The 24,519-nt window shown below is 42.6% G+C and overlaps 1 protein-coding gene across 2 annotated transcripts in view; it reads left to right on the top strand.

Annotated features, from left to right (window-relative positions):
• Positions 1 to 24,519, top strand: part of LOC145347591 (heparan sulfate 2-O-sulfotransferase 1) — a 217,590-nt gene that overhangs the window by 187,454 nt on the left and 5,617 nt on the right. For both annotated transcript variants that reach the window (XM_080195179.1, XM_080195180.1), the window contains 3 exons: positions 4,635 to 4,773; positions 8,826 to 8,923; positions 14,297 to 14,454. In XM_080195179.1, coding sequence (XP_080051305.1) covers positions 4,635 to 4,773; positions 8,826 to 8,923; positions 14,297 to 14,454 — 395 coding nt within the window. The remainder of the gene's footprint in view (positions 1 to 4,634; positions 4,774 to 8,825; positions 8,924 to 14,296; positions 14,455 to 24,519) is intronic.

The raw sequence follows: 24,519 nt of genomic DNA on the forward strand, positions 1-24,519 counted from the left end.
TGTTTTGGCAGTCTGGAGGGTACATTGCTAAATCTGACCTGATCAAAGCTGGGGAAGCATGACATTGATTTTGTAGGAAAGGGACTGAAATCAATGTTTAGAGGGGGCGTTTACCAAACAAATTCTAGTGCTGAGTGACTGAAAATGGGAGAGAGTTGCACCCCTTTTTGGATGAGCTCCCAGTTGCCATCATATGCCACTTAAAGAAAAAAAATGAGGCATGGTATGATTCTCACCAGTTGGAGGAATGGGCGTAGTCTATTCATCCAAGGAAGCCAACTACTGATAGCAAGAGGGCGCCATTGTGTATGTGCCTGATCTTCCAATGAATTATGTATAATAGTACATTTGAAGATTGTCACTCCCTCTCCCGATTGCCTCCCCAACAGCCCCAATATGTGCACACAGCTTTAATTAGAAGTTGCCAAGGCTTCCCAGCTAGCTGAAATCGCTAAAACCCTCTCCATTGCATTTGAAGTCTTTTAATCTCTAACAAATTCAACATGCAATGTCTTAAAACATTCAGCTGCCAGCTCGATGAATTTCTGTCATTCCCCCTGCACCTGTATTTATTTTTATTTTCTTTCATGGTTGAATGCACCTCTAGTACCCCATTGATCTTGATGGTAATGTCAACCCCAGCACCCTTGAGGGACCTTTCCTTTGCAGCCAGTCATCATTAAGAGAATCAAATGGCCACTGGATCTACCTCTTGAGCCTGCTCGGAGCCCAAGGCACCAGGCTAAGGTGTCAGAGCCAGGGTGCCAGTGGACAGTGCACCATTGGCATTGCCAAGGCATGTGGCTTGAAGAAAGGCTGAGTGTGCATACATGAAAGTTGGAGGCTTTTTTTAATTACACCAGCTTAACTACAATAAATACTATCATTTTAAAACCTTATGAGGAAATATGTCTATATTTAGTCGTAGCATGTAAACCATTACAAACTCACTGAAGCAAATCTTTTTCTTTAAAAGAAAACTTTTCATACAAGGAGAGCGAAAAGAAGGGAGCCATCCAAACCCATCTCACTGGATTGCTACAAAGTTCAATGAAATAAATGTAGGGGCTTTAATTTGCACAGAGACTGACTATATCAAATTGGCGTATGTCCTTTGGACAACATTCATCCAAGACAGTACCTAAGGCAATGGAGCAAGAACAGTACCTTGTTATGGAGCAAGAAATTTTCAATCTAGTACAGTGCACTCAGGTTTAATTAGAAATCTTGTAGTATCAAATCTTCTGGGCAAGTGTTGGATTTGGTCATAAGTTTGAGAGTCATGTTGTAAAGACGAAAGTTAGGATCTTAACTTTAAACAAAGCTAGTTATGGAAGTAAGAGGAGCGAGTTGGCAGAGGTTGTTTGAAAAATTAGACGCAAACAGCCTGAGATGGTAGTTGAGCAATACAAAAACATTTAAAGAAATAATTCTCCCTCCTCAATAAAAGAGTGGTACAGACATGGGTAATTAAAGAAGCATGTAGTGTTAGATTAAAATAAGTTTACAGTATTGCCAAAATGTATAGCAAGCCTGGGGATTGGGAGTTTCAAAAATTGGCAAAGCATGACCAAAAAATTGATGGAGGAGTAAATACAATAAAAGTAAACTGGCAAGAAATATACTTATTGTAAGAGCTGCTACAAGCGTGTGAAAAGGAAGAGATTAGTGAAAGTAGTCATGGGTCCTTCGGAAGCAGAAATGGGAGAAATGATCTTAAATTGGTTTGAGATTCTAGAACACTCTGTGAATTGGCAAGTAGATAATATAAGTCTCTCGGTCAACAAAGGAGTGTGGGGAAAAAACGAGGAACAATCAACCATTCTGCCTGATGTCAGCAGTGACCATCTCCACCAAAATCAGAGGCAGTAATCAGAGAGCTTCTGAATGCAGATGTCCCAGTCATGACGATGGCAAACAAATTATAGAGTTCTGCCAAATACAGTCAAGCAATTAGGAAAACGAATGGTTAAGCTGCAAGGGGCTTGGAATGTATGAGTCACGTTACCTTGCTGGAATTATCTGGGGCTTTGGTGAGACCACAGCTGGCGCATTCTGTACGGTTTTCATCTCCTTACCAAAAGGAGAAGTGGTTTGAAGGGCGGTGATTCCTGGGGTGAGGGACTGTCCACTGAGGAGCGATTGGGTAGAATGGACCTGCATTTCTTTTGGCAAAAATGAGACTTGATCTTGTTGGAAATGTATAAAATTCTGATGGGCTTAGTAAGGAGTCAGCCATTTAAAAGTATGTTGAAAGATGTCTTCACTCAGAGTTGTGAATCTTTGGAATTATTGCCCCAGAAAGTTGTGGATGCTCAGTCAATGAAGATATTTAGGACTGAGATCTTTTGATTTCTGGACACAAATTAAGGATATTGGGTTAGGTGACCAAGTGGAATTGTTTTAGAAGTTGAGCCATGATCTTATTGAATGACAGGGCAGGCTCCAGGGCTGTGTGGCCTATGCCTACTCCTATTTCTTATGTTGAGCCAAACTTTATTAATTAAATTAATTAAAGGATCGTGAATATACTAACAATGCACATAGTGATTGCGCATTTGCAGCATTAGTACATAACAAGCCTAGATAATTTTGAATTTCAAAGCTGGTACCTTCAATAACTGGAAGCTTTTGATTTGCTGTGAGGTATTTTTGAGGAGTTTGCGATGTTGATCAGTTTGAACTGACAAGTAGCAAGTAACATTTGTGCCACACAAATGACAGACAAAGACCATCACCAATAAGAGACACACTGGCCTTGACCGTCAATGGTGTTACCATCACTGAACTCCCCCACTGCCAACATCCCTTGGGTTACCATTGACTAAAAAGTCAACTGGACTCGCCACATAAACATAAGAGCAGGTCAGAAGCTAGGAATGCTGAGGTGAGTAGCTTACTTCCTGATTCCCCACAGCCTATCCACCAACTACAAGGCCCCAAGTCAGGAGTGTGATGGACTACTCCCCACTTGCCTGGATAGGTGCAGTTCCAAAAACACTCGAAGCTTGACACCATCTAGAACAAGGCAGCCTGCTTGGCACCACATCTACAAACATCCACTTCCTCCACCACCGATGCTCAGTAGCAGCAGTCCGCACTACCTACAAGATGCACTGCAGCAATTCACCAAAGATCCATAGGCAGTACCTTCCAAACCCACAACCACTTCTAACTAGAAGGACAAGGATAGCAGATACATGGGAACGCTCCCATCTGTAAGTTCACCCCTCCAAGCCACTCACCATCCTAACTTGGAAATATATTGCCGTTCCTTCACAGATGCTGGGTCAAAACCTTGGAATTTGCTCCCTAGTGGCATTGTGGGTCAACCCACAGCATGTGGACTGCAGTGATTCAAGAGGCAGCTCACCACCACCTTCTCAAGGGCAACTAGGGATGGGCAATAAGTGCTGGCCCACGAATGAAAAAAGAGATTTTAGCCTGTATTCCAATTTTATTTTGTCACCAGTTTCCCCCTTCCTTTCTCCTGAAGGTACCAAGTTCTTGCTGAGGCACCATTCCAAGTGTAGGCACCTCCAATACCTTTTGGCTAAGTAGCCACAATTAGTGTTAACCATGTTGACTTGCTTTTTTGTTTTGGTACATCACAGCCAAGCAACAGCTATTTGCGCACTTCCAGCACTGGATTGTGATCAGAAGTGGCAACTCCGGATACAGGGCCAATGTTCATTCTCCTGCCATAACAAAAGTTCCATAATTCAGCACGGACTGGAAATTGAATTTGGGACATTTTGAGACTATGTGGCTAGGTTGCACCAGGGGGAAAACTCTCAAGCTATCTGCGGACCTGTGACTACATTTTTTCCTCCCTCTCAAGTTGTAACTCAGGATAAAACTAAAATAATAATTCAGGTAATAAAAATAGGCTGCTCTCTGTCTTTCAGGAAACACATTCAGTGAGCCAGCAGCAGAACAGATGTGCTTAGCAGGGATTCCCATAGTTGATGTCACTGCAATGTTCTCTTTTCACTTTCGTTAATGACGAGATGCATTCTCTGTTCCCTGAAAACACAGTTCCTACTGATATCTTTAAAAAAATGCTTTATTGATTTAAGTGAAGTCCTCTTGGAACATGTTAAGTGGGTTTAAAGCTTTGACTTATTTAGTAAAGGCTTTTGGCAACATGTCTGCAATTGATGTATTAAAATTTATAATCCATCATTGTAAACAAACATTTGAACAACACTGTTACTGCATCAACAAAGCCAGATTGAAAATTAGTTAAAATTAGTAGAAACTAATTTTCTTAATGCCACCAAAACAAGAAAAATTGTAGTGTGGGTGCAGTAAATAAATGCCATTTATTTATGCGTACAGTACAATTTTTAATTGGTTAGTTGCAGTACTAGACTTAAACATCATAACAAATTTGGTAGCAATGCTTTAAGTTGGAACTAGTCTTTTCCCTTTGTTGTTATAAACATGAGACTGTGTGATTGTATAGAAAACTACTGAGAAAGTATAAACAGAGAGGCAGTGAAATGGTATAACTGAATTTAGAAAATACTTAATTGGCCACAAAAATATTAACAGATATCAATGCAATGTTGAAAACAGCTTAACATCATATTGAAATAAACAATAAATGTTTCCTCTTCTCATTGCTGTAGATATGGTGTGAAAAAGAAACCCATCTACGTAAATGTAATTCGAGATCCAATTGAGCGACTGGTATCATACTATTATTTTTTGCGTTTTGGTGATGACTACAGGCCTGGACTGAAGAGAAGAAAACAGGGAGATAAAAAGGTAAAATAATTTGCAGCAGAAAATGTAATACACGTATGTAATAATACAAGAAGCACAAATGTGGTTGGAATATGAGTTTAAAAAGCTAAATAGCTAGAACAACAAAGAAATACTGAACATGTTTTGAGGGTTGATTCCTAGGGCTGTTTAATTTGCTGAGTAATTTGGCTGAAAATGTATATAGCACACATTCCAGACTTAACACTGTCCAACTTTCATTTTCCTTATTGTCAAGGTATTGTTGATGTTCACCTTGGAAAGTGCTTCTACATTGTTTAATTGGACTGTATAGAACAGAAACAATCTTTGCGGCATTTCAGCACAGATGGCATTAAATCATGTCACTGGTTATGATTGCAAGTTGAGGTGATTACAGAGTAATCGTTCCATCATCTGTTTCATACAGCTGTCTGTCACAGCTTGCCGCGTTTCCCGTTAAACTGTATTCATAACTGAGGAACTTATAAAATGGAATATCTGCAAAGTTAAGATATTTTATTCATATTTTGTCAAATATTTTTCACATTTTTCTATTGCTATGAGCTACAGTTTTATGGTTCCAATTAATAAAATTGATATTTGCCGTTTAGTGATTTTATCTGGAGGGCAGATGAGTCACGTTGAGCAGAAGGTTCTAAGCTCAATCTTTACCTAATTGGAGTTAACCCACCTCAGCTATGACACCTGTGGTGGTGCTATTATTTGCCACAGGAAGCAAAGGACAAGAGCATCACATAACACTCATCAGCGCAGGAATTCTGAGGATGGATGTTGAATTAGGACAGGATAAGATTCGCACCCAAAAGCAATAGATTGCTGATGTTAGTTTGTAAAACCTACAACCATTGTGTCATTTGCCAAGAAACAAGCAAGAATTGCAGTTGGTCTGTAGTTCCTTTCGTAAACTCAGGTTGTGCCAAAACACTGAAATATTTTTCAAGCATAATCATTCTTACGATGTAGAGAAAAAGTTGCAACCTATTTGCACTAGTTCAATGTGGCACAACAAGATAGTGATTGTGTTACTGGACCAGTAACCCAGACACCTGGACTTCTATTCTCAAGATGAGTTCCCATCTTTCCAGAATAAAAAGCTAGTATTAGAAATGGCAATCATGAAATTACTGTCCTTTCCTGGTCTGACCTGTACTTGATGGCAAATCCACAGCAATGTTATTGGCTCTTAACTGCACTTTGAAAGGGCCCACTGAGCTACTCAGTTGTATTTAAGAAGGCAGTTCATCCGACTGTCTCAAGGGCGATTGGCGATGAACAATAAATAAAGCTTTGCCTTGCTGGTGACACAATCTGTGAATTCATTTTTTAAAGTAACGTGGTTATACAATGACCAAATGATCTGCTTTTGGTGATGATGGTTGAATGATATATGTTGACTTGGACACCAGAAGAACACCCAGGCTTATATAGGACAAGAGTATCTCTTTGCCCTGAACTGGCAGATGTGACTTTGGGCTTGTGTAGGACAACAGAATCTCTCTCATTCCCCTGAGGTGGCATCATGACTGGCTTAAGCTCTTATCGAAAGGATGGTGTCTCTAACAGTGCAGCATTTTCTCAGTAAAGTATTGAATTGTCATCAGTGATGATGTGCTTAAGAATCAGGACAGATACTTGAACCCATGACCATTAGTCTTTGAAGCAAGAGCACTGCTGCTCAAGTAAGGCTGACTCGTAGCTATAGTCTCTGCAAAAGGAAAGGGGACAAAATTGGCAACAAACAAATTTCACGTAAACTTGAATCCATTTCACTGTCGTAATTTTTGCTGGACCTCAGGGTATTGCTCCGTTCTGCAAATATCAGTTATATAACTCCAAATTGTAGGTGGAAAATAATGTCATTCAAGTTGAGTTACCAGAATATATTTCAATCAGAGGGATGTCAAATGACTGCAAATCACAAAGGCAAATCTTAAGTTTTTAAATCACCGAGTTGAACCTCAAGATTAGATTGCAGCCTTGAGCTCTATCCCTTCCATTGATCTGCGAGTAACAGTTCTTTTTGTAATGTTTGAAAGAATTTATGATTACAAGCATGAATCACTGTTGGTTTAGCAAAATCTCTGGTCGATTAAAAGACATTTTTGAGTCGTCTGCTATAGTATTGGTTCTTCAGCTGGATACATAATCTTAAGAAGCCCAGAAGGTTTAAGAAAATCATGAGAATGTAATTTTGTAATTAACTGGCCTCCTAATCAATATTCTAAAGAACTGGACACACTTGCAATAAAACCAATTGCCAATGAGGGAAGTAAAGGAAGTTAAGTTTGAAATGCTTTTGAATTATTTTACCCCATATACTTCTGATCTGCTTTTTCTCCCTTGCCTTACCCCCAATCCTTTCATGGCACTTGATTTCAATCTGACAGCACAAATCAGGTAACCTGTTCCTATAGATCATCATATGACACGCAGATTTTCCATTGGAAAGAGTAGGAGGGTATCTAACTTTGGTGCGCTTACACTGCAGTTGTGGAGCCATTGTATCTTGGTACAATGGATCTATGTATGCAGAAAATTGACCCCATGTTTCAGTTGCCTCGAGAAATCATGTTGCCACAAGTCTTACTATCGCTTCACTGATGCGCAAGAGTTTCTCTTTTTGCAGGTCAAACAAAAGATTAATGCAGATTCATGCAACTGCGTGTGTTTACTTTGGCAATGTTATTGGTAAACTCGGAGCTAAACTGAGCTTAACAAACTGGAGTGAGCTGCCTTGTATCCTTTGGTCAGCCCAGATCTCCCAGAGAAGGTCTCAACTTCCTCTATTCACTTCAGTGACAGTGTGCAAAAGGGTCTACATGTAAGCTGCCTCAAGGATAGTTATAGCAACAAAGGAACAAGAGTAGACCATTCACCCCTTTGAGCTTGCTCCGTTGAACTTGCTCCATCATATAGTACCATCATGGCTGGTCATTTCACTGCCGTTTACACCCATTATCTCCATAATCCTTCACGTTATTAATCAAAAATCTATCAATCTCTGCTTTAAACATACCCAATGACTGAGCTGCCATGGCCCGCTGGGGGTAGAGAATTCCAAAGATTCACAACCCTCTGTGTAAAGTAATTTCTCCTCATTTGTGTTCTAAGCGGCATCCCCCTTATTTTGAAATTGTGTCCCCGGTTCTGGACTCCCCAACCAAGGGAAATATCCCATCTATTCCTTTAAGTAGGTTTTGATGAGGTCTCCTCTTATTCTTCAAAACTCTAGAAAATACAGGCCCAGTTTGCCCAACTGTCTTCATAAGACTATTCCTGGGTGATGGGACTATCTGATGAACCTTCATAACAGTCTATCTAAGGCAATAATATCCTTTGAGTGGGGAAAAAAACTGCCCACTACTCCAGGTGTATAGATATCAATAACATTTTGTGTGCTTTCATTCAACATGATTGTCCTGCTCTAAAGGATGATTAGGACTTTATTACTAGAGTTTTGAACAAATATATATCCCAGTTTTGGAAGTTAATCAGACAGAATGTTAATTACCTATTTACAAGTATGACCTTGATTCCAGAATTCAGTTCAACTTAATCTATTGTACTAATGTAAAAGAGCAACAGTCTATCTTCTGAAACACTACGCTGGTAAACTGGGTATTTGGCAAATGTACACTGTTTTGCAAACTAATTTATTTGGGCTTAATCTAATTAAATTATCAGGCACAGCTGGTGTTGTAATATTGAAGGAGTGGCAGGTTAATAAAATATTTGCATCAGCATTTCTCAACTTTTGTTTACTTAAATTTGTGTGAGAATTGGAATTCTGTTCCAAATAAGATTTAAGGCACCATCAGCTTTTATTGCAGTGGTTTGGTTGATGTGTGGTTTGTTGCAGCATGTTCAAAATTAATTGAGTTAAAAATCATGTAGTGTTTTAAGATTGCCATACTCACTCTGGCATCATGAGGATTCTGAAGCATTAATTTGAGACTCTGAATTGGCACAGCACTTACTTCTGCTTGTACTGATTTACTGTTGGTTTGCAGCAAACTCTCTCTTTCTTTCCCCCCACCCCTCCCCTGCTCCAGACATTTGATGAATGTGTTGCAGCTGGTGGGTCAGACTGTGCTCCAGAGAAACTTTGGCTTCAGATTCCTTTCTTTTGTGGCCACAGCTCAGAATGTTGGTAGGTACAATAGAAAATGTAAAGTATTCCATTAAACCTCGTAATGAATATTAATGAATTTTAAAAATAAAACCTAGACTTGCTATAAATTATGTGTATTTGGCAGATCATGTATTGCACCTTTATAAGCATACTAATTTACAGAAAGAATTATTTTTTAAAGCATTCATGGTAAATCTATTCCACAGAGTGCAATTTGTAAGGTGGTTTGAAACGCAGCCTGGACTGGGGACAATGAGAATTCCCTCCCTTCCCTCTGTTGACTGTGAAGTCCCTTATTGAAGGAGCCTAAGGAACAAGAATGGACACAACACAAAACCTATCCACATATTGGCACTGAATTAGCAATGGCACCAGTGGAGATCATGGGTGAAATGGCAAATTCAGCACATTTGATAGTGACAGAACTAGTTCAACACTGATAAGTGTAACGTTATGCAATTAAGCAGAAAATTTGAGAGTGGATTGCACTTTTAATGACCATGTGCTGCAGGTAAAAAGCAGTGAAGAGAATCTAGGATCCACATCTTAAAGAATGAAACCAGATGGGCCACCCAGCACCGACTTAGATCCTGTTGACGATGCTAACATCTGAAGGGCAACACAGTGGCACAGTGGTTAGCACCACTGCCTCACAGTGCCAGGGACCCGGGTTCGATTCCTGGTTTGGGTCACTATCTGTCTGCACGTCCTCCCTGTGTCTCTGAGTTGTGACACTAATAAATAAACTTTAAAATCTGGAAGCTTGTGTCAAAGTTGGACTAATCAAGCAACAGCCTGAGATAGCTATTCTCTCAGAATCGTACCTTGAGGACAATGCCTGAGGCATCACCTTCCTTAGATATGTCCTATCCTCCATCAGGACATATCCACCAGAGTTTGTTGCATGGTGGTTTACAGTTGGGCAAAGGTTGTCCTGGGAATCCTCAATGTTGACTCCGGGTCCCATGAAGTCTAATGGCACCAGGTTAAACATGGGCAAGAAAACCTCCTGCTGGTTACTTTCTCAGTTTTGAAAATGGATTGGAAGAAACACTCAGGGTGTCATGGACACAGAATGTATTCTGGGTGGGGTCTTCAATATTCGTTGCCAAGAATGACTTGGTAGCGCCAATACTGACTAAGCTAATCCAGTTCTAAGGGCATGGCTACTAAACTGGGGCTACGATAGATGGTGAGGTAACCAATAAAAATGATGAACCTACTTGACTTTATCCTCCACTTCCTGTGGTGGTGAAGCCTGTCTTCACATTGAGAATACTTGCCATCATGTGTGACACTACCACCATGTTAAAAGGGATAGATTTTGAACAAATCTGGCAGTTCAAAACTGGGCATCCATCTGTAACTGACATATATCCTCGACTCATAACATGCAGCCTCTGAGGGGTAGGGGGCTCAACTGAGTCAAGTAGTTGCTATCACTCATAAAAACTAGAAGCAAGAGGCCATTTGAACCTTCGAGCATGCCCTGCCATCCATTATGATCATGGCTGATCATCGAATTCAATATCCTGATATTGCCCCGCCCCTTCTCCTCACATCCCTTTAGCCCCAAGAGCTATGTCTAATTTCTTTTTGAAATCACACAAAGAATCCCAGTAGTGTAGGAAGAAGCCATTCAGCTTATCGAATCTGCACCGACTCTCCAAAAGGGTGTTAAACCCAGAATGGCTTCTGCACTCTATTCCCATAACCCCACACGGGTAGACCATTCACCTGCATATCTTTGGAGTGTGGGAGGAAACCAGAGCACCTGGAGGAAACCCACGCAGACATGGGGAGAACTTGTAAACCCCATGCTGGAATTGATCCTGGGCCCCCGGTGCTGTGAGAGACCAGTGCTAGCCACTGTGCCGTCCCATTTCTCAATGTCGAGTTTTGTGTTCATTTTTGTTCTGTGTTTCAGAATTATTGAAGCAGCTTGAGAGGTGGACTAAACTGCTTTTTCCCAAACTTAAGAAAAAATTGCCTACCCTGATGGTAGGCAATCAATTGGAGATGAGGAGAATCAAGGAATATTTTTATAGCAGTGTCAGATTTTCATGGAGTTCCTCTATTCTGTGTACAATTGAAGGACCATGTGAGGCTGCTTAATGTGGAATGAAAATAGAAAATAAAGGCAAAAAAAATTGGCCATGATCTTCCGAGGAGCATTGCTCCTACTTTTCTGCACTATGTAGGAGCTCTGCATTTCTGGCCTGGAGTTCTGATCCCAGCTGCTTTAGAAATGCAGAATGTATCTTCAATCCAACTGCTTCACAGCACTGGATTATTAAAGGAAGATTAGCTGTGACCTCTTTAATGGCATCTGATGCAATATTCGCGCAAGTTTAAACATCTGGCGAGTGTGTAAGTGTCGGAATGCCCGGTCTTTGGGGAGTGAGGGTGAGATAAGTTGGTAAGAAGATCAGGTGGCAGATAGATGCGGTAAATGAGTAAGAAGGTAGGGTAGGTGAGGTAAGAGAGTAAGGTATAAGGTCGGTGAAGCAAGTGGCTGGGTGGCAGGTGGATGAGGTATGTAGTTAAATGGGTCAGGTGAAAGATGGGTGAAGCAGCAGTTGCTGAGATTATGGTGGCAGGGTAAGGTCAGGTCCGGTTGAAAGTGTAAAATGATATGAGGTTGAATCGGAAGGGGTCAGTGTGAGTGGTGAATCAATTGTATGTTTTCCAGGAGACTTTCCTGTCTAACTATTCAGGTCAGTAAGTCGGAACTGTCCATAGCCTCCTACTCTAACTCCGAGTTGGAGACTTGAGAGGATTCTGGGGAGCAGGAGAATTGCCCTTCAGAAGTTAAAACCTCTCGAGCAATCCCATACAGTCAGTGTGTTGGGACTTCCTGGGAGCTCCAGCACACATCACGGGTGGGCAGGGAAGGAGGAGATGGTGGAATTTGGAATCTTTATTAGCAAAGGTGAAAATTGAGCAATTTTCAGAGAAGGGCTGGATGATTTCTGTTGGGGAATGGAATATAGGGCAATGAATTTCAGAATCATAGAAAGGACCCTGATGAGAAGCTTGGAGAGGTGGGTTAGATGACCAATAATTTTCTGTTGCCAATGCATTACTCTGTTAATATGTTAACTTTTACTATAAAGATTTGGATTTTAAATTTGATCTTGTATAATAAGTTAAAAGCCTCTCACTTTTTAGCTACCACACATCAAATAGCTTTGTCCATTATGTTATCACAAAGTCCTTTGTTTTGCACAAATTGTACTGTACCGCAAATCTCAGGGGTGCAAAGGAGATGAATGAGGTGAAAAATAGAAACTTTCTTAGTGCGCTTCAAGTGTTCCTCTGAGGTTGTAGTTAAGACACAAAGGAAACATTTACTTTCATAACTTAGCATATAATACTTTTCATTCATGGGATGTAGGCATTGCTGGCTGGGCCAGCATTTATCGCACACTCAATTGCCCTTGAATTGAGTGGCTTGCCAGGCCATTTCAGAGTACTGCTGTGGGCCTGGAGTCACTGTAGGCCAGATCAGACCAGGTAAGGATGATAGATTTCCTTCCATAAAGGAGTGAACCAGGAGGGTTTTTACAACAGTGTTTTTGTGGCCATCGTTAGACTTTTAATTCCAGATTTTTATTGAATTCAGATTTCACCATTTGTCATTGGCCAGAGCATTACCCTGGATCTCTGGATTATTACCACTACCACTATTCACTAACTCCCCTTGTTACTCGAGTACTGATTACATGAGATACTATCCAATGAATAGGACAAACTGAGGCATTATAACTACTGAAACAAACTCATCTCAGATCCTGTTGTATTATGTTTGAGTAACACGTGATATAGCATTTTATACAAGTTTCATATGGTTTACGTGCATATGATCGGATTTGCTGTCAAAGGGAGGTCCTTAGCAGGACCCAAGTAGGTTTTTCCTTTAAAGGAGGTCGTGGCTCTCATGCCTCCACACATATCTGACATGAGGAGACATGATGAATAGGAAGAAAACAATATTTAGACAATTTCTGCTCTTGGGTACGATTATGTTTCTTCAAACCCTTTATCTGAATGGAGGTTATTTGCTATTGACATGCCGAACCTGAATCTTTTACAAGCTGCAGTGTTTCAATGTTTATCACTAATTAAAGACAATACTGAAGAATTTACTTTATATCATAAAAACATAAAAACTAAATGCAAGAGAAGGCCATTTGGCCCTTTGAGCCTGCTCCACCATTCATTTTGGTCGTGGCTGATCATCGAATTCAATATTCTGATCCTTTCTTCACCTCATATTCCTTGATTCCTTTAGTCCCAATAGTTATGTCTAATTCCTTTTTGAAATCAGACAACGTTTTGGCCTCAACTACATTTGGTGTTAGTGAATTCCACACATTCACCAGCCTCTGGGTAGTTTTTAACTTTTAGAGTGTGGATTTTGCCTCTATAATTCAATTTATACGTTCAGTTCAGCCTTAAACTATGGTGAAATAATGCAACTTATATAGTACAGCATTTCATCCTAACCAAAGATGAGTTTCAAGAAAATGAATCCTGAAACATCCTTCACGGCTCTGTGCTTTTGAATCCACACAGCAAATGGCCAACTAGCTAACATCCCAGAATGACAGTGAATTGCTAATGGCCATCATTAAACTTTCAATTTTAAAACAAAACTCTTTGTTATATTTAGGAACGATGGTACAATCCTAATCATTGACCTTTTGAAGAGCTGCTAAAATGGGCCTGTAGTGTGGGATTTCACACCTCATGCACTGCCGCAAGTTTCGGATAATCAGAATGCTGATCAGAGAGTTCCATTGGTATAACACACTCAGTGCAGCAACTGGGACTTTGCTGTGAATTGGTCACTGACACAGATCGAGCAAACCTTCTTTAATGACATAATCACCAAGTGACACTTTTACTTTGACCGGGCATTGGTAACCCATGACATAATGGATGCAATTCTAAAATATGCCCTCATATAAATTGGATGTTATTTGAATGCTTAGGAATTGCAGCTCACAATGAGAGAAATGTTAAACATGGTTGAATAGACTATGCCTATGGATTTTTACTGACCCTGCTAACAACTAGCTGGCTGTGAACAGTATGAAATCCAGGCTGCCCAGTGATCAGTAACAGTATTTGTCAGACTGTCAGTAAACCTACCTGACTTGAAGGTCTAAGGTTGTAAATAAAGCTCATTAGTCACCTCGGTAAAAATAGTGGCACCTGTGACCTATTTCCTAAACGTCACTGTTTTTAATAAGATTGTAACACTGCAACAGCAAAGAAAGAGATTAATTGCTTGTTCAGTTCTCGTTGCAATTAAAGTGGGAAGATCTGTGCAAATCCTTTTTCTGTCTGCATATTACAAACCATCATTACTCTTTGTCATTAAAGGAATGTTGGAAGCAAATGGGCTTTGGAGCAAGCCAAATACAACCTGGTTAACGAGTATCTCCTCGTCGGGATAACTGAGGAATTGGAAGACTTTATAATGCTCCTGGAGGCAGCCTTGCCACGCTTCTTTAGAGGAGCGACAGAACTGTACCGTACAGGTTAGTCAGAAAATGATGCAGGCTTGAAAATGTATTAATAACTTCTTAATAGTATTGTAAGAGAGATCTTAATTTTACATCTAGAATTTAGAAAAATGACTTTTGAGAATCAATATTGTCTGAGATCTTGGGCTTAATTCTAGTTACACCTTGACTGTTGCTGTTATGGATGAGCCAGTATCATTTTAGCCAAAATGCAGCAAGCCGGAGAGAGAGAGAGTGGTTCTGGATTTATTTTTAGTGAATGAAGCTGGAGAGGTGGAAGAGCTATCAGTTGGGGAGCACTATGGTGGAAGTGATCATAATTCTGTTGGATTTAAGATAAAGATATAAAAGAACCAAGACGGACCACGATTAAACAATCTCACTTGGGAGGAAGCATGTTTTACTAACCTGAGATGTGATTTAACTGAAGGAACTAGCAAGGTGGAAGATAAATTAATGCCAGCTCATTGAGAGACATTGAAGGAAGAGATAGTGAGTGTTCAGAGCATGTATGTTCCCTTAGAAAGAAAACAGATGGGACTGACAAATTCAGAGGCTGCTGGGTATCAAGATTAAGTTTAAGTTTTATTTTATTTATTAGTGTCACAAGTAGACTTACATTAACACTGCAGTGAAGTTACTGTGAAAATCCTCTAGTCGCCATACCGGCGCCTGTTCGGGTACACCGAGGGAGAATTCAGCATGGCCAGTGCCTTAACCGGCACATCTTTCAGACTATGGGAGGAAACCAGAGCACCCGGAGGAAACCCACACAGACGTGGGGAGAATATGCAGACTCTGCACAGATAGTGACCCAAGCGGGAATTGAACCCTGGTCCCTGGCGCTGAGAGGCAGCAGTGCTAATCACTGTACTGCCCAGGAACTGAAAGGAGAGTATAAAATTTAAAAAAGGAAGCTAAGAACAGAAATCAAGGGCTCAAGACCGTCAAAAAAGCATAGAATGTGTAGGGGTAAAATTGAAATGGAAATTGAGAAAATATTGCCTCGCAGGATCAAGGGAAATGCACAGATTTTTGATAAATGTGTAAAGAGCAAGAGACTAACAAAGGAAAGACTAGGACCTGTTCAAGGCCAGAATTGTAACCTGTATGTGGAGGCGGAGGATATTGGCATGGTTCTTAATGAATACTTTGCATCTGTTTCCTCAAAAGTGTGGGCAATACAGACATTGCAATCAGGGAGAAGAAGTCACAGAGGTTTACAGCATGAAAACAGGCCCTTCAGCCCAACTTGTCCATGCTGCCCTTTTTTTAAAACCCCAATGCTAATACCAGTTGCCCACATTTGGCCCATATCCCTCTATACCATTGTACCCATGTAACTATCTAAATGCTTTTAAAAGACAAAATTGTACCTGCCTCTACTACTACCTCTGGCAGCTTGTTCCAGACATTCATCATTCTTTGTGCGAAAAAAATTACCCCTCTGGCCACTTCTGTATCTCTCCCCTCTCTGCTCTCACCTTAAACTTATGCTCTCTAGTTTTAGACTCCCCTATCTTTGGGAAAAGATATTGACTATCTAGCTGATCTGTGCCCCTCATTATTTTATAGACCTCTATAAGATCACCTCTTAGCCTCCTATGTTCCAGAGAAAAAAGTCCCAGTCTATCCAGCCTCTCTTCATAATCAATCAAGTCCCAGTAGCATCCTAGTAAATCTTTTCTGCACTCTTTCTAGTTTAATAATATCCTTTCTATAATGGGGTGACCAGAATGGCACACGGTTTTCCAAATATGGCCTTACCAATGTCTTGTACAACTTCAACAAGACGTCCCAATTCCTGTATTCAGTGTTGTGACCGATGAAACCAAGCATGCCGAATGCCGCCTTCACCACTCTGTCCGCTTGTGACTCCACTTTCAAGGAGCTGTGAACATGTACCCTTAGATCTCTTTGTTCTATAACTCTCCCCAGCGCCCTACCATTAACTGAGTAAGTCCTGCCCTGGTTCAATCTACCAAAATGCAACATGTAGCATTATCTGAATTAAACTCCAAGTGCCATTCGTCAGCCCACTGGCCCAATTGATCAAGATCCCATTGCAATTGGAGATAACATTTTTCACTGTCCACTATGCCACCAATCTTGGTGTCATCTGCAAACTTGCTAACCGTGCCTCCTATATTCTCATCCAAGTCATTAATATAAATGACAAATAACAGTGGATCCAGCACTGATCCCTGAGGCACACTGCTGGTCACAGGCCTCTTGTTTGAAAAACAACCCTCTATAACCACCCTCTGGCTTCTGTCAAGAAGCAAATTTTGTATCCATTTAGATACCTCACCCTGAATCTCGTGAGATTTAACTTATGTAACAATCTACCATGCAGTACCTTGTCAAAGGCCTTGCTAAAGTCCATGTAGACAACAACTGCACTGCTCTCATCTACCTTCTTGGTTACCCCTTCAAAAACCTCAATTAAATTTGTGAGGCATGATTTTCCACTCACAAAGCCATGCTGACCGTCCCTAATCAGTCCTTGCATCTGTAAATGCCTGAGGATCTTGTCTCTCAAAATACCTTTGAACAATTTATCCACCACAGATGTGATGCTCCTTGGCCTGTAATCCCCAGGCTTTTCCCTGCAGCCCTTTTTAAACAAGGGCACAACATTTGCCACTCTCCAATCTTCAGACACCTCACTCGTGACAATCGGTGATTCAAATATCTCAGCTAGAAGACCTGCAATTTCCTCCCTAGCCTCCCACAATATCCTGGGATACACTTCATCAAGTCCTGTGAATTTATCTATCTTGATGCGCTTTAAGATTTCCAGCACCTACTTCTCTGTAATATGTACACTCCTCAAGACATCATTATTTATTTCCCCACGTTCTCTAACATCCATGCTTTTCTCAACAGTAGCCCCCCAAAATTCATCGACAGGGGTACAAAAGGATAGACAGGAGGGCCAGAATGACTCAGAGGGACAGAAGGGGGCTGGCAATGTGATAGTGGTAGGGGATGGGAGGGTCAAAGGAATTGACAAGAGGTTCTGTGGGCAGAAGCGTGACTCCAGGATGGTGGTCTGCCTCCCTGGAGCAGGGGTACAGGACATATCAGAAAGGATAGAGGGAATTTTGAAAGGGGAGGGGACCCAGGCAGAGGTAATAATACACGCAGGGGAGAGGGAAGTAGGAAGGCAGAATAGGGCAGATGTACACAGGCAATTTAGGGAGTTGGGGTCCAAACTGAAGAGCAGGACCTCCAGGGTGGCATTCTCTGGGCTGCTGCCTAGTACCAGCAGGGCTAGGAATAACGAGATCATGCAGCTGAATGCATGGTTGAGGGATTGGTGCAAGGTAGAGGGCTTTACTTCTGTAGACCACTGGGAAGTATTTGTGAGAGAAGGGCAACTGTACAGGAGGGATGGGGAAAATTTGAATGGGAGAGGGACAAATGTCTTAGCAGGGAGGTTAGCTGGAGTGTTTAGGCAGGGTTTAAAGTAATAGGGAAGGGGGGTGGCGATGAGACTGATAGCTCATTAGACACAGGGGTCGAGAGTGAGTTGGGTGATAGGGTAGGTTTGGGTGAAAGGAAAATTATTAGGGAGAAGGAGGTTCTGAGTGGCCCTGGTGGGTTGGACTGCGTCTGTTTCAATGCGAGGAATGTGACGTAAAATGGATGAGCTTAGGGCCTTGATGCTTGTGAGGAGGTTAGATTTGGTGGCAGTAACGGAGACGTGGTTAAAGGAAGGGCAGGACTGACAGCTGAATGTTCCTGGGTATAAGTGTTTTAGGTGTGACAAAGGAGGGTTGAAGCGAGGTGGTGGGGTGGCGCTGTTAGTAAAGGAGCACATCACAGCAGTGCAGAGGGAGGATAATATGGAGGAGTTAGGGATTAAGTCGCTGTGGGTGGAATTGAGGAATAAAAAGGGAGAGATTACGATGCTAGGGGTATACTATAGGCCACCCAACAGCCCGAGGTCAGTGGAGGAAGGTATTTGCAGAGGCATTTTAGATAGGTGCAGAAGGAATAAGGTGGTTGTAGTGGGTGACTTTAATCTTCCTGGAGTGGATTGGAAGGTGCTTAGAGCTGGGGGTACGGATGGGGAGGAGTTTGTAAAATGTGTGTTGGAAGGGTCCCTGGAGCAGTACGTAACTAGCCCGACTAGGGAGGGGGCTATACTGGATTTAGTGTTGGGTAATGAGACGGGGCAGGTGGTTGAGGTTGAGGTAGGTGAACATGTGGCTAACAGTGATCACAAGTCCGTCTACTTTAGGATAAAAATGGAAAGGGATGAGTGCCGTCCAAAGGGGAGGGTGCTGAACTGGGGGAAGGCGAGCTATAGCCGGATTAGGAGGGAGCTGAAGGACACTGATTGGGAGGGGTTGTTAGCTGGCAAGTCCACGGTTGGTAAGTGGGAGGCTTTCAAGGACAGACTGATAATGTTGCAGGAAAAGCATGTGCCGGCAAAGGGGAAGGATGGGAAAGGCAGGATTAGAGAGCGTGGATTACAGGGGGTATCGAAGACTTGGTCAGGAAGAAGAGGGAGACATATGTTAGGTCGAAACAACTGGGAACGGAGAGTGCATTGGAGGAATATAGAGAGAGTAGGGGGGAGCTAAAAAGGGGAGTTAGAAGGGTGAAAAGAGGGCATGAAATTGCTTTGGTTGATAGGATTAAGGAAAATCCAAAGGCATTTTACTCTTATATTAGGAGCAAGAGAGTGGTTAGAGGGAAAAGTGGTCCTCTTAGGGACAAAGGAGGGGAGCTATGTATCGAGTCTGAGGGAATGGGGGAGATCCTGAATGAATACTTTGCGTCGGTATTCACGAAGGAGAGGGGTTTGGTGTCGTGTAATGTCTTGGAGGGAGCTGTAGATCAGTGGAAGGAAATATCCATTACGAGGGAGGAAGTGCTAAGGTTTTTAGGTAGCATAAAAACGGATAAAGCTCCGGGGCCTGATGGTATTTATCCCAGGCTGCTTAGGGAGGTGAAAGATGAAATTGCTGGGCCTCTGACGCAAATCTTTGTCTCTTCCTTGGACACAGGTGAGGTCCCAGAGGACTGGAGGGCAGCTAATGTGGTACCGCTGTTTAAAAAGGGTAGTAGGGATAACCCTGGTAATTGTAGACCAGTGAGTTTGATATCGGTGATAGGAAAATTATTGGAAAAATTCTTAGGGATAGGATGTATGAGCATTTGGAGCGTTGCAATCTGATTAGGGATATGCAACATGGCTTTGTTCAGGGGAGGTCTTGCCTTACGTATCTGGTAGAATTCTTTGAGGAGGTGACAAAAACGGTTGACGATGGGCGAGCCGTTGATGTCATCTATATGGATTTTAGTAAGGCGTTTGATAAAGTCCCTCACAGTAGGTTGGTAGAGAAGGTTAAGGCACATGGGATACAAGGACAGGTAGCTAGGTGGATTGAAAACTGGCTGGGCAATAGGAGACAGAGAGTAGTGGTGGAAGGGTCCTTTTCTGGCTGGAGGCCAGTCACCAGTGGTGTGCCGCAGGGCTCAGTACTGGGACCTCTCCTCTTTGTAGTATATATAAAAACGACTTGGAAGAGGGCGTACATGGTGTGATCAGCAAGTTTGTGGATGACACCAAGATGGCAGGATTGGTAGATACTGAGGAGGACTGTCAGGTGACACAGCAGGATATAGATAGGTTGGTATACTGGGCAGATAGATGGCAGATGGAATTTAATCCTGACAAATGCGAGGTGATGCATTTTGGAAGGAAAAATGCAGGGAGGAGTTACGTGATAAAGGGTAGACCAATTAAGAGTATAGAAATACAGAGGGACGTGGGAGTGCAGGTGCACAAGTCTCTGAAGGTGTCAACACAGGTAGAGAAGGTTGTGAAGAAAGCTTACGGAATGCTAGCCTTTATAGGAAGGGGTATAGAGTATAAGAGCTGCCGTCTAATGCTTCAGTTGTACAGAACGTTGGTTAGGCCGCATTTGGAGTACTGCATCCAGTTCTGGTCACCTTACTACCGGAAGGACGTGGAGACCCTGGAGAGGGTGCAGAGGAGGTTTACAAGAATGTTGCCTGGCATGGAAGGACTGAGTTACGAGGAAAGGTTGGAGAAACTGGGGCTCTTCTCCTTAGAAAGACGGAGATTAAGGGGGGGTCTGATAGAGGTGTATAAAATAATGAAGGGAATAGATACAGTCAACGTGGTAGGCTTTTCCCTAGATTGGGGACAATTACGAGAGGCCATGATCTAAGGGTGAAGGGGGAGAAGTACAATTTGGATACGAGAGGAAGGTTTTTCACGCAGAGGGTCGTGGGGGTATGGAACGCGCTACCAAGTAAGGTGGTGGAGGCAGGCACATTGGACTTGTTTAAGGTTTACTTAGATAGACACATGAGCGAAACAGGGATGGAGGGTTATAGTAGACGGTATTAAATAGGGTCAGAGCCTCGGGACGACACCGGAAATGTAGTATTACATGTTAATGTTTTGTCTTTTTAATCCACAGGTGTCGGTCCACCTTGTCAAACGAGGGGCATGCACACGGTGGGTCGTGCGTGGGTTGCTCTTGGAGGTCCCGAGAGTGGCCTCGTACTTCGTGCTGCTGTGTATGCTTAATCCTGGACCAGCACACGGGCACCACAACAGCTCAGTGACTATCACTGCTGGCTGTGCAGATACATGGATTTGGGCCTGTGTCTGTGGGAGTTTGCGCATTCTCCCTGTGGTTGCATGGGTTTCCTCCGGGTGCTCCGGTTTCCTCCCACACCCGAAAGATGTGCTCTTAGGCTGATTGGTGTACCAAATTGACACTATTCTCCCCTGAATCTGGCTAAGTTAGGGGTTCCATTCACATACACACAGGGCAGGGTAGGTGTAGGAAAATGCTTTGTTGAAGGGGCGGCATGGGCTCGTTGGGCCGAAGGGCCTGTTTCCCATGCTGGGTTGTTCTTTGTTCTCTTGTTCTTTGTACTGATGAGAAATATTCATTTAGGATCTCACCCATCTCTTGTGGATCTGCACATAGATGACCTTGTTGATCCTTAAGAGGCCCTACTCTCTCCCTTGTTACTCTTTTGCCCTTTATGTATTTGTAAAAGCTTTTTGGATTCTCCTTTGCCTTATCTGTCAAAACAATCTCGTGTCCCGTTTTTACTTTGCTGATTTCTCTCTCAAATCTATTCCTACACCCCGTATACTCTCCAAGGGATTCGCTTGATCCCAGCTGCCTATGCATGTCATGTGCCTCTTTCTTCTTCTTGACCAAGGCCTCAATATCCCGTGTCATCTAGGGTTCCCTACTTCTACCAGCCTTGCCCTTCACTCTAAGAGGAATGTGTTTACCCTGAACCCTGGTTAACACACTTTTGAAAGCGTGCCACTTACCAGGCGTCCCTTTGCCTTCCCACAGACTCCCCCAATTAACTTTTGAAAGTTCCTGCCTGATACCATCAAAATTGGCCTTGCCCCAATTTAGAATGTTAACTTTTGGATCAGACTTATCATTCTCCATATCTATCTTAAAACCGATAGAATTATGGTCACTGGTCCCAAAGCAATCTCTCACTAACACTTCTGTCACCTGCCCTTCCTTATTTCCCAAAAGGAGGTCAAGTTTTGCCCTCTCTCAAGTCTACTGAATGAGAAATTACTCCTGAATACACTCAACAAATTTCTCTCCATCCAAGCCTCTAATACTATGGCTGTCCAAGTCAATATTGAAGAAGTTAAAATCTCTGATTATTACTACCCTATTTTCCTTGGAGCTATCTGTAATCTCCTTACGTATATGCTTCTCAATTTCCCGCCGACTATTTGGGGGCTTATAGTATAGCCCTACCAAAAAGATTTCCCCCTTCTTATTTCTCAGTTGTGCCCATATAGACTCAGTGGCCGAATCCTCGGATTTATCCCCTCTCAGTACGGCTGTGATGCTTTCCCTAATCAAAAGTGCAAGTCCCCCTCCTCTCTCACCTCCTGTTCTATTTTCTTATAGTATCTGTACCCTGGAACATTGAGCTGCCAGTCCTGTCCCTCCCTTAGCCATGTTTCAGTAATTGCTATAATATCCCAGTCCCACGTACCCATCCATGCCCTGAGTTCATCTGCCTTGCCTGTCACACCTCTTGCATTGAAATAAATGCAGTTTAACTCGGACTTTCCCTTGCTCTCTTGTCTTGCTTTTGCCTGATCTGCCTGATACTAGGATTACTGACACTCCCTTTACTACTTAGTGTGCTCTCTTTAACTTCTGTGCTGTCCTCAAACTTACTGTCTCCTTACTGCAGGGGATCCAACTCCCCTGCCAAACTAGTTTAAATCCTCCTAGCAAATCTCCTCGCCAGGAAGATTGTCCCCCTTCAGTTTGGATGTAATCCATCTCTCTTGAACAGGTCAGCCCTTCCCCAGAAAAGATCCCAATGATCCAAAAATCTAAATCCCTGCCTCCTGCATCAGCTCTCAAGCCAGGTATTTATTTGCCTAATCCTCTTATTCATACTCTCATTAGCATGTGGCCATAGTAATAGTCCTGAAATTACTATCTTTGAGGTCCTGCACTTTAGCCTTCTGCCTAATTCTCTATATTCATATTTCAGGACCTCATCCCTTTTCCAACCTACGTCGTTGGTACCAATATGTACAATGACTTCTGGCCTCTCACCCTCCCCCTTGAGAGTGTCCTGCAAATTGCTCAGAGACATCCTTGACCCTGGCACCAGGGAGGCAACATACCATCCGAGAGTCGCAATTGCGGCCACAGAAACGCCTGTCTGCGCCTCTAACTAGCGAGTCCCCTATTACTACTGCTCGCTTGCTCTTTGCCCGACTCTCCCACAACAGAACCAGCTGTGGTGTCACAGACCTGGCTTCTGCTGGTATCTCCCCCTGACAGGCTATCCCCCTCAACAGTATCCAGGAGAGTGAAATATTAGGTGGAATTAACATAGAGCAGACATATTATAAGGGGCTTAACATCTTTGAAAGTGTCTCTAGAGCCAGGCGCAGAGTTTCATGCTACAAATGGAAGCGAGCGTAGAAATAGCTGAGGCTCAGACCATTATTTTCCAGGCTTCTCTGGCTACAAGCATGTTATCAGGATCTTGGGGGCCGGGTCCACAGGACTCTTAAATCGGCCTCGCAGGTGGAAGAGGTGGTCAAGAAGGCGTATGGTATACTGGCCTTCATTAATCGAGGGATTGAGTTTAGGAGTCGGGAGGTAATGCTGCAACTTTATAAGACCCTTGTCAGGCCTCATTTGGAGTACTGTGCGCAGTTCTGGTCGCCTCACTATACGAAAGACGTAGAAGCTATTGAAAGGGTACAGAGGAGATTTACAAGGATGTTGCCTGGACTGGGAGGCATGCCTTATGAAGTTAGGTTGAGGGACCTGGGTCTCTTTTCCCTGGAGAGACGAAGGTTGAGAGGCGACCTGATAGAGGTTTATAAACTGTTGAGAGGAATGGATAGGGTGGATTCTCAGAGGCTATTTCCCCGGGCTGAAATGGTCGCTACGAGAGGACACAGATTTAAGGTGCGGGGAGGAAAGTACAGAAGTGATGTTAGGGGTAAGTTTTTCACTCAGAGGGTGGTGAGTGAGTGGAATCGGCTGCCATCAGTGGTGGTGGAGGCGAACTCGCTGGGGTCTTTTAAAAGACTTCTGGATGAGTATATGGGGTTTTATGGGATTGGGAGTTATAGATAGGTGTTGATGTGATCGGTGCAACTCGTGGGCCGAAGGGCCTGTTTGTGCTGTAGTGTTCTATGTTCTATCAGAGGATTGGAGAACAGTTAACTTTGTATCATTGCTTAAATAGGGAGAGAGGAAGAGACCAAGTAATTACAGGACTGTCAATGTAACCTCGTTGGTGGGAAAATTATTGGCAAACTATTTGAAGAGCAGGGTGAATCACCGATCAAAGACAGATTTGTTACGGGGATGTTATGTCTGATTAGCATATTGAATATTCTTCAGGAAGTGACAAAAAGGTTCATAATAAAGAGGGTCATTGAGCGTAGTGTATTTGAAGTGGTCTGTATGAATTTTAGTAAGGCTTTTGATGAGGTCTCACATGGCTAAATGGTCACAAAAGTAAAAGCTCATGGAACCGAAGGCAAACTAA

This window comes from Carcharhinus amblyrhynchos, chromosome 9 (assembly GCF_965287045.1).
Source record: "Carcharhinus amblyrhynchos chromosome 9, sCarAmb.v2.hapA, whole genome shotgun sequence".
Taxonomy (NCBI): domain Eukaryota; kingdom Metazoa; phylum Chordata; class Chondrichthyes; order Carcharhiniformes; family Carcharhinidae; genus Carcharhinus; species Carcharhinus amblyrhynchos.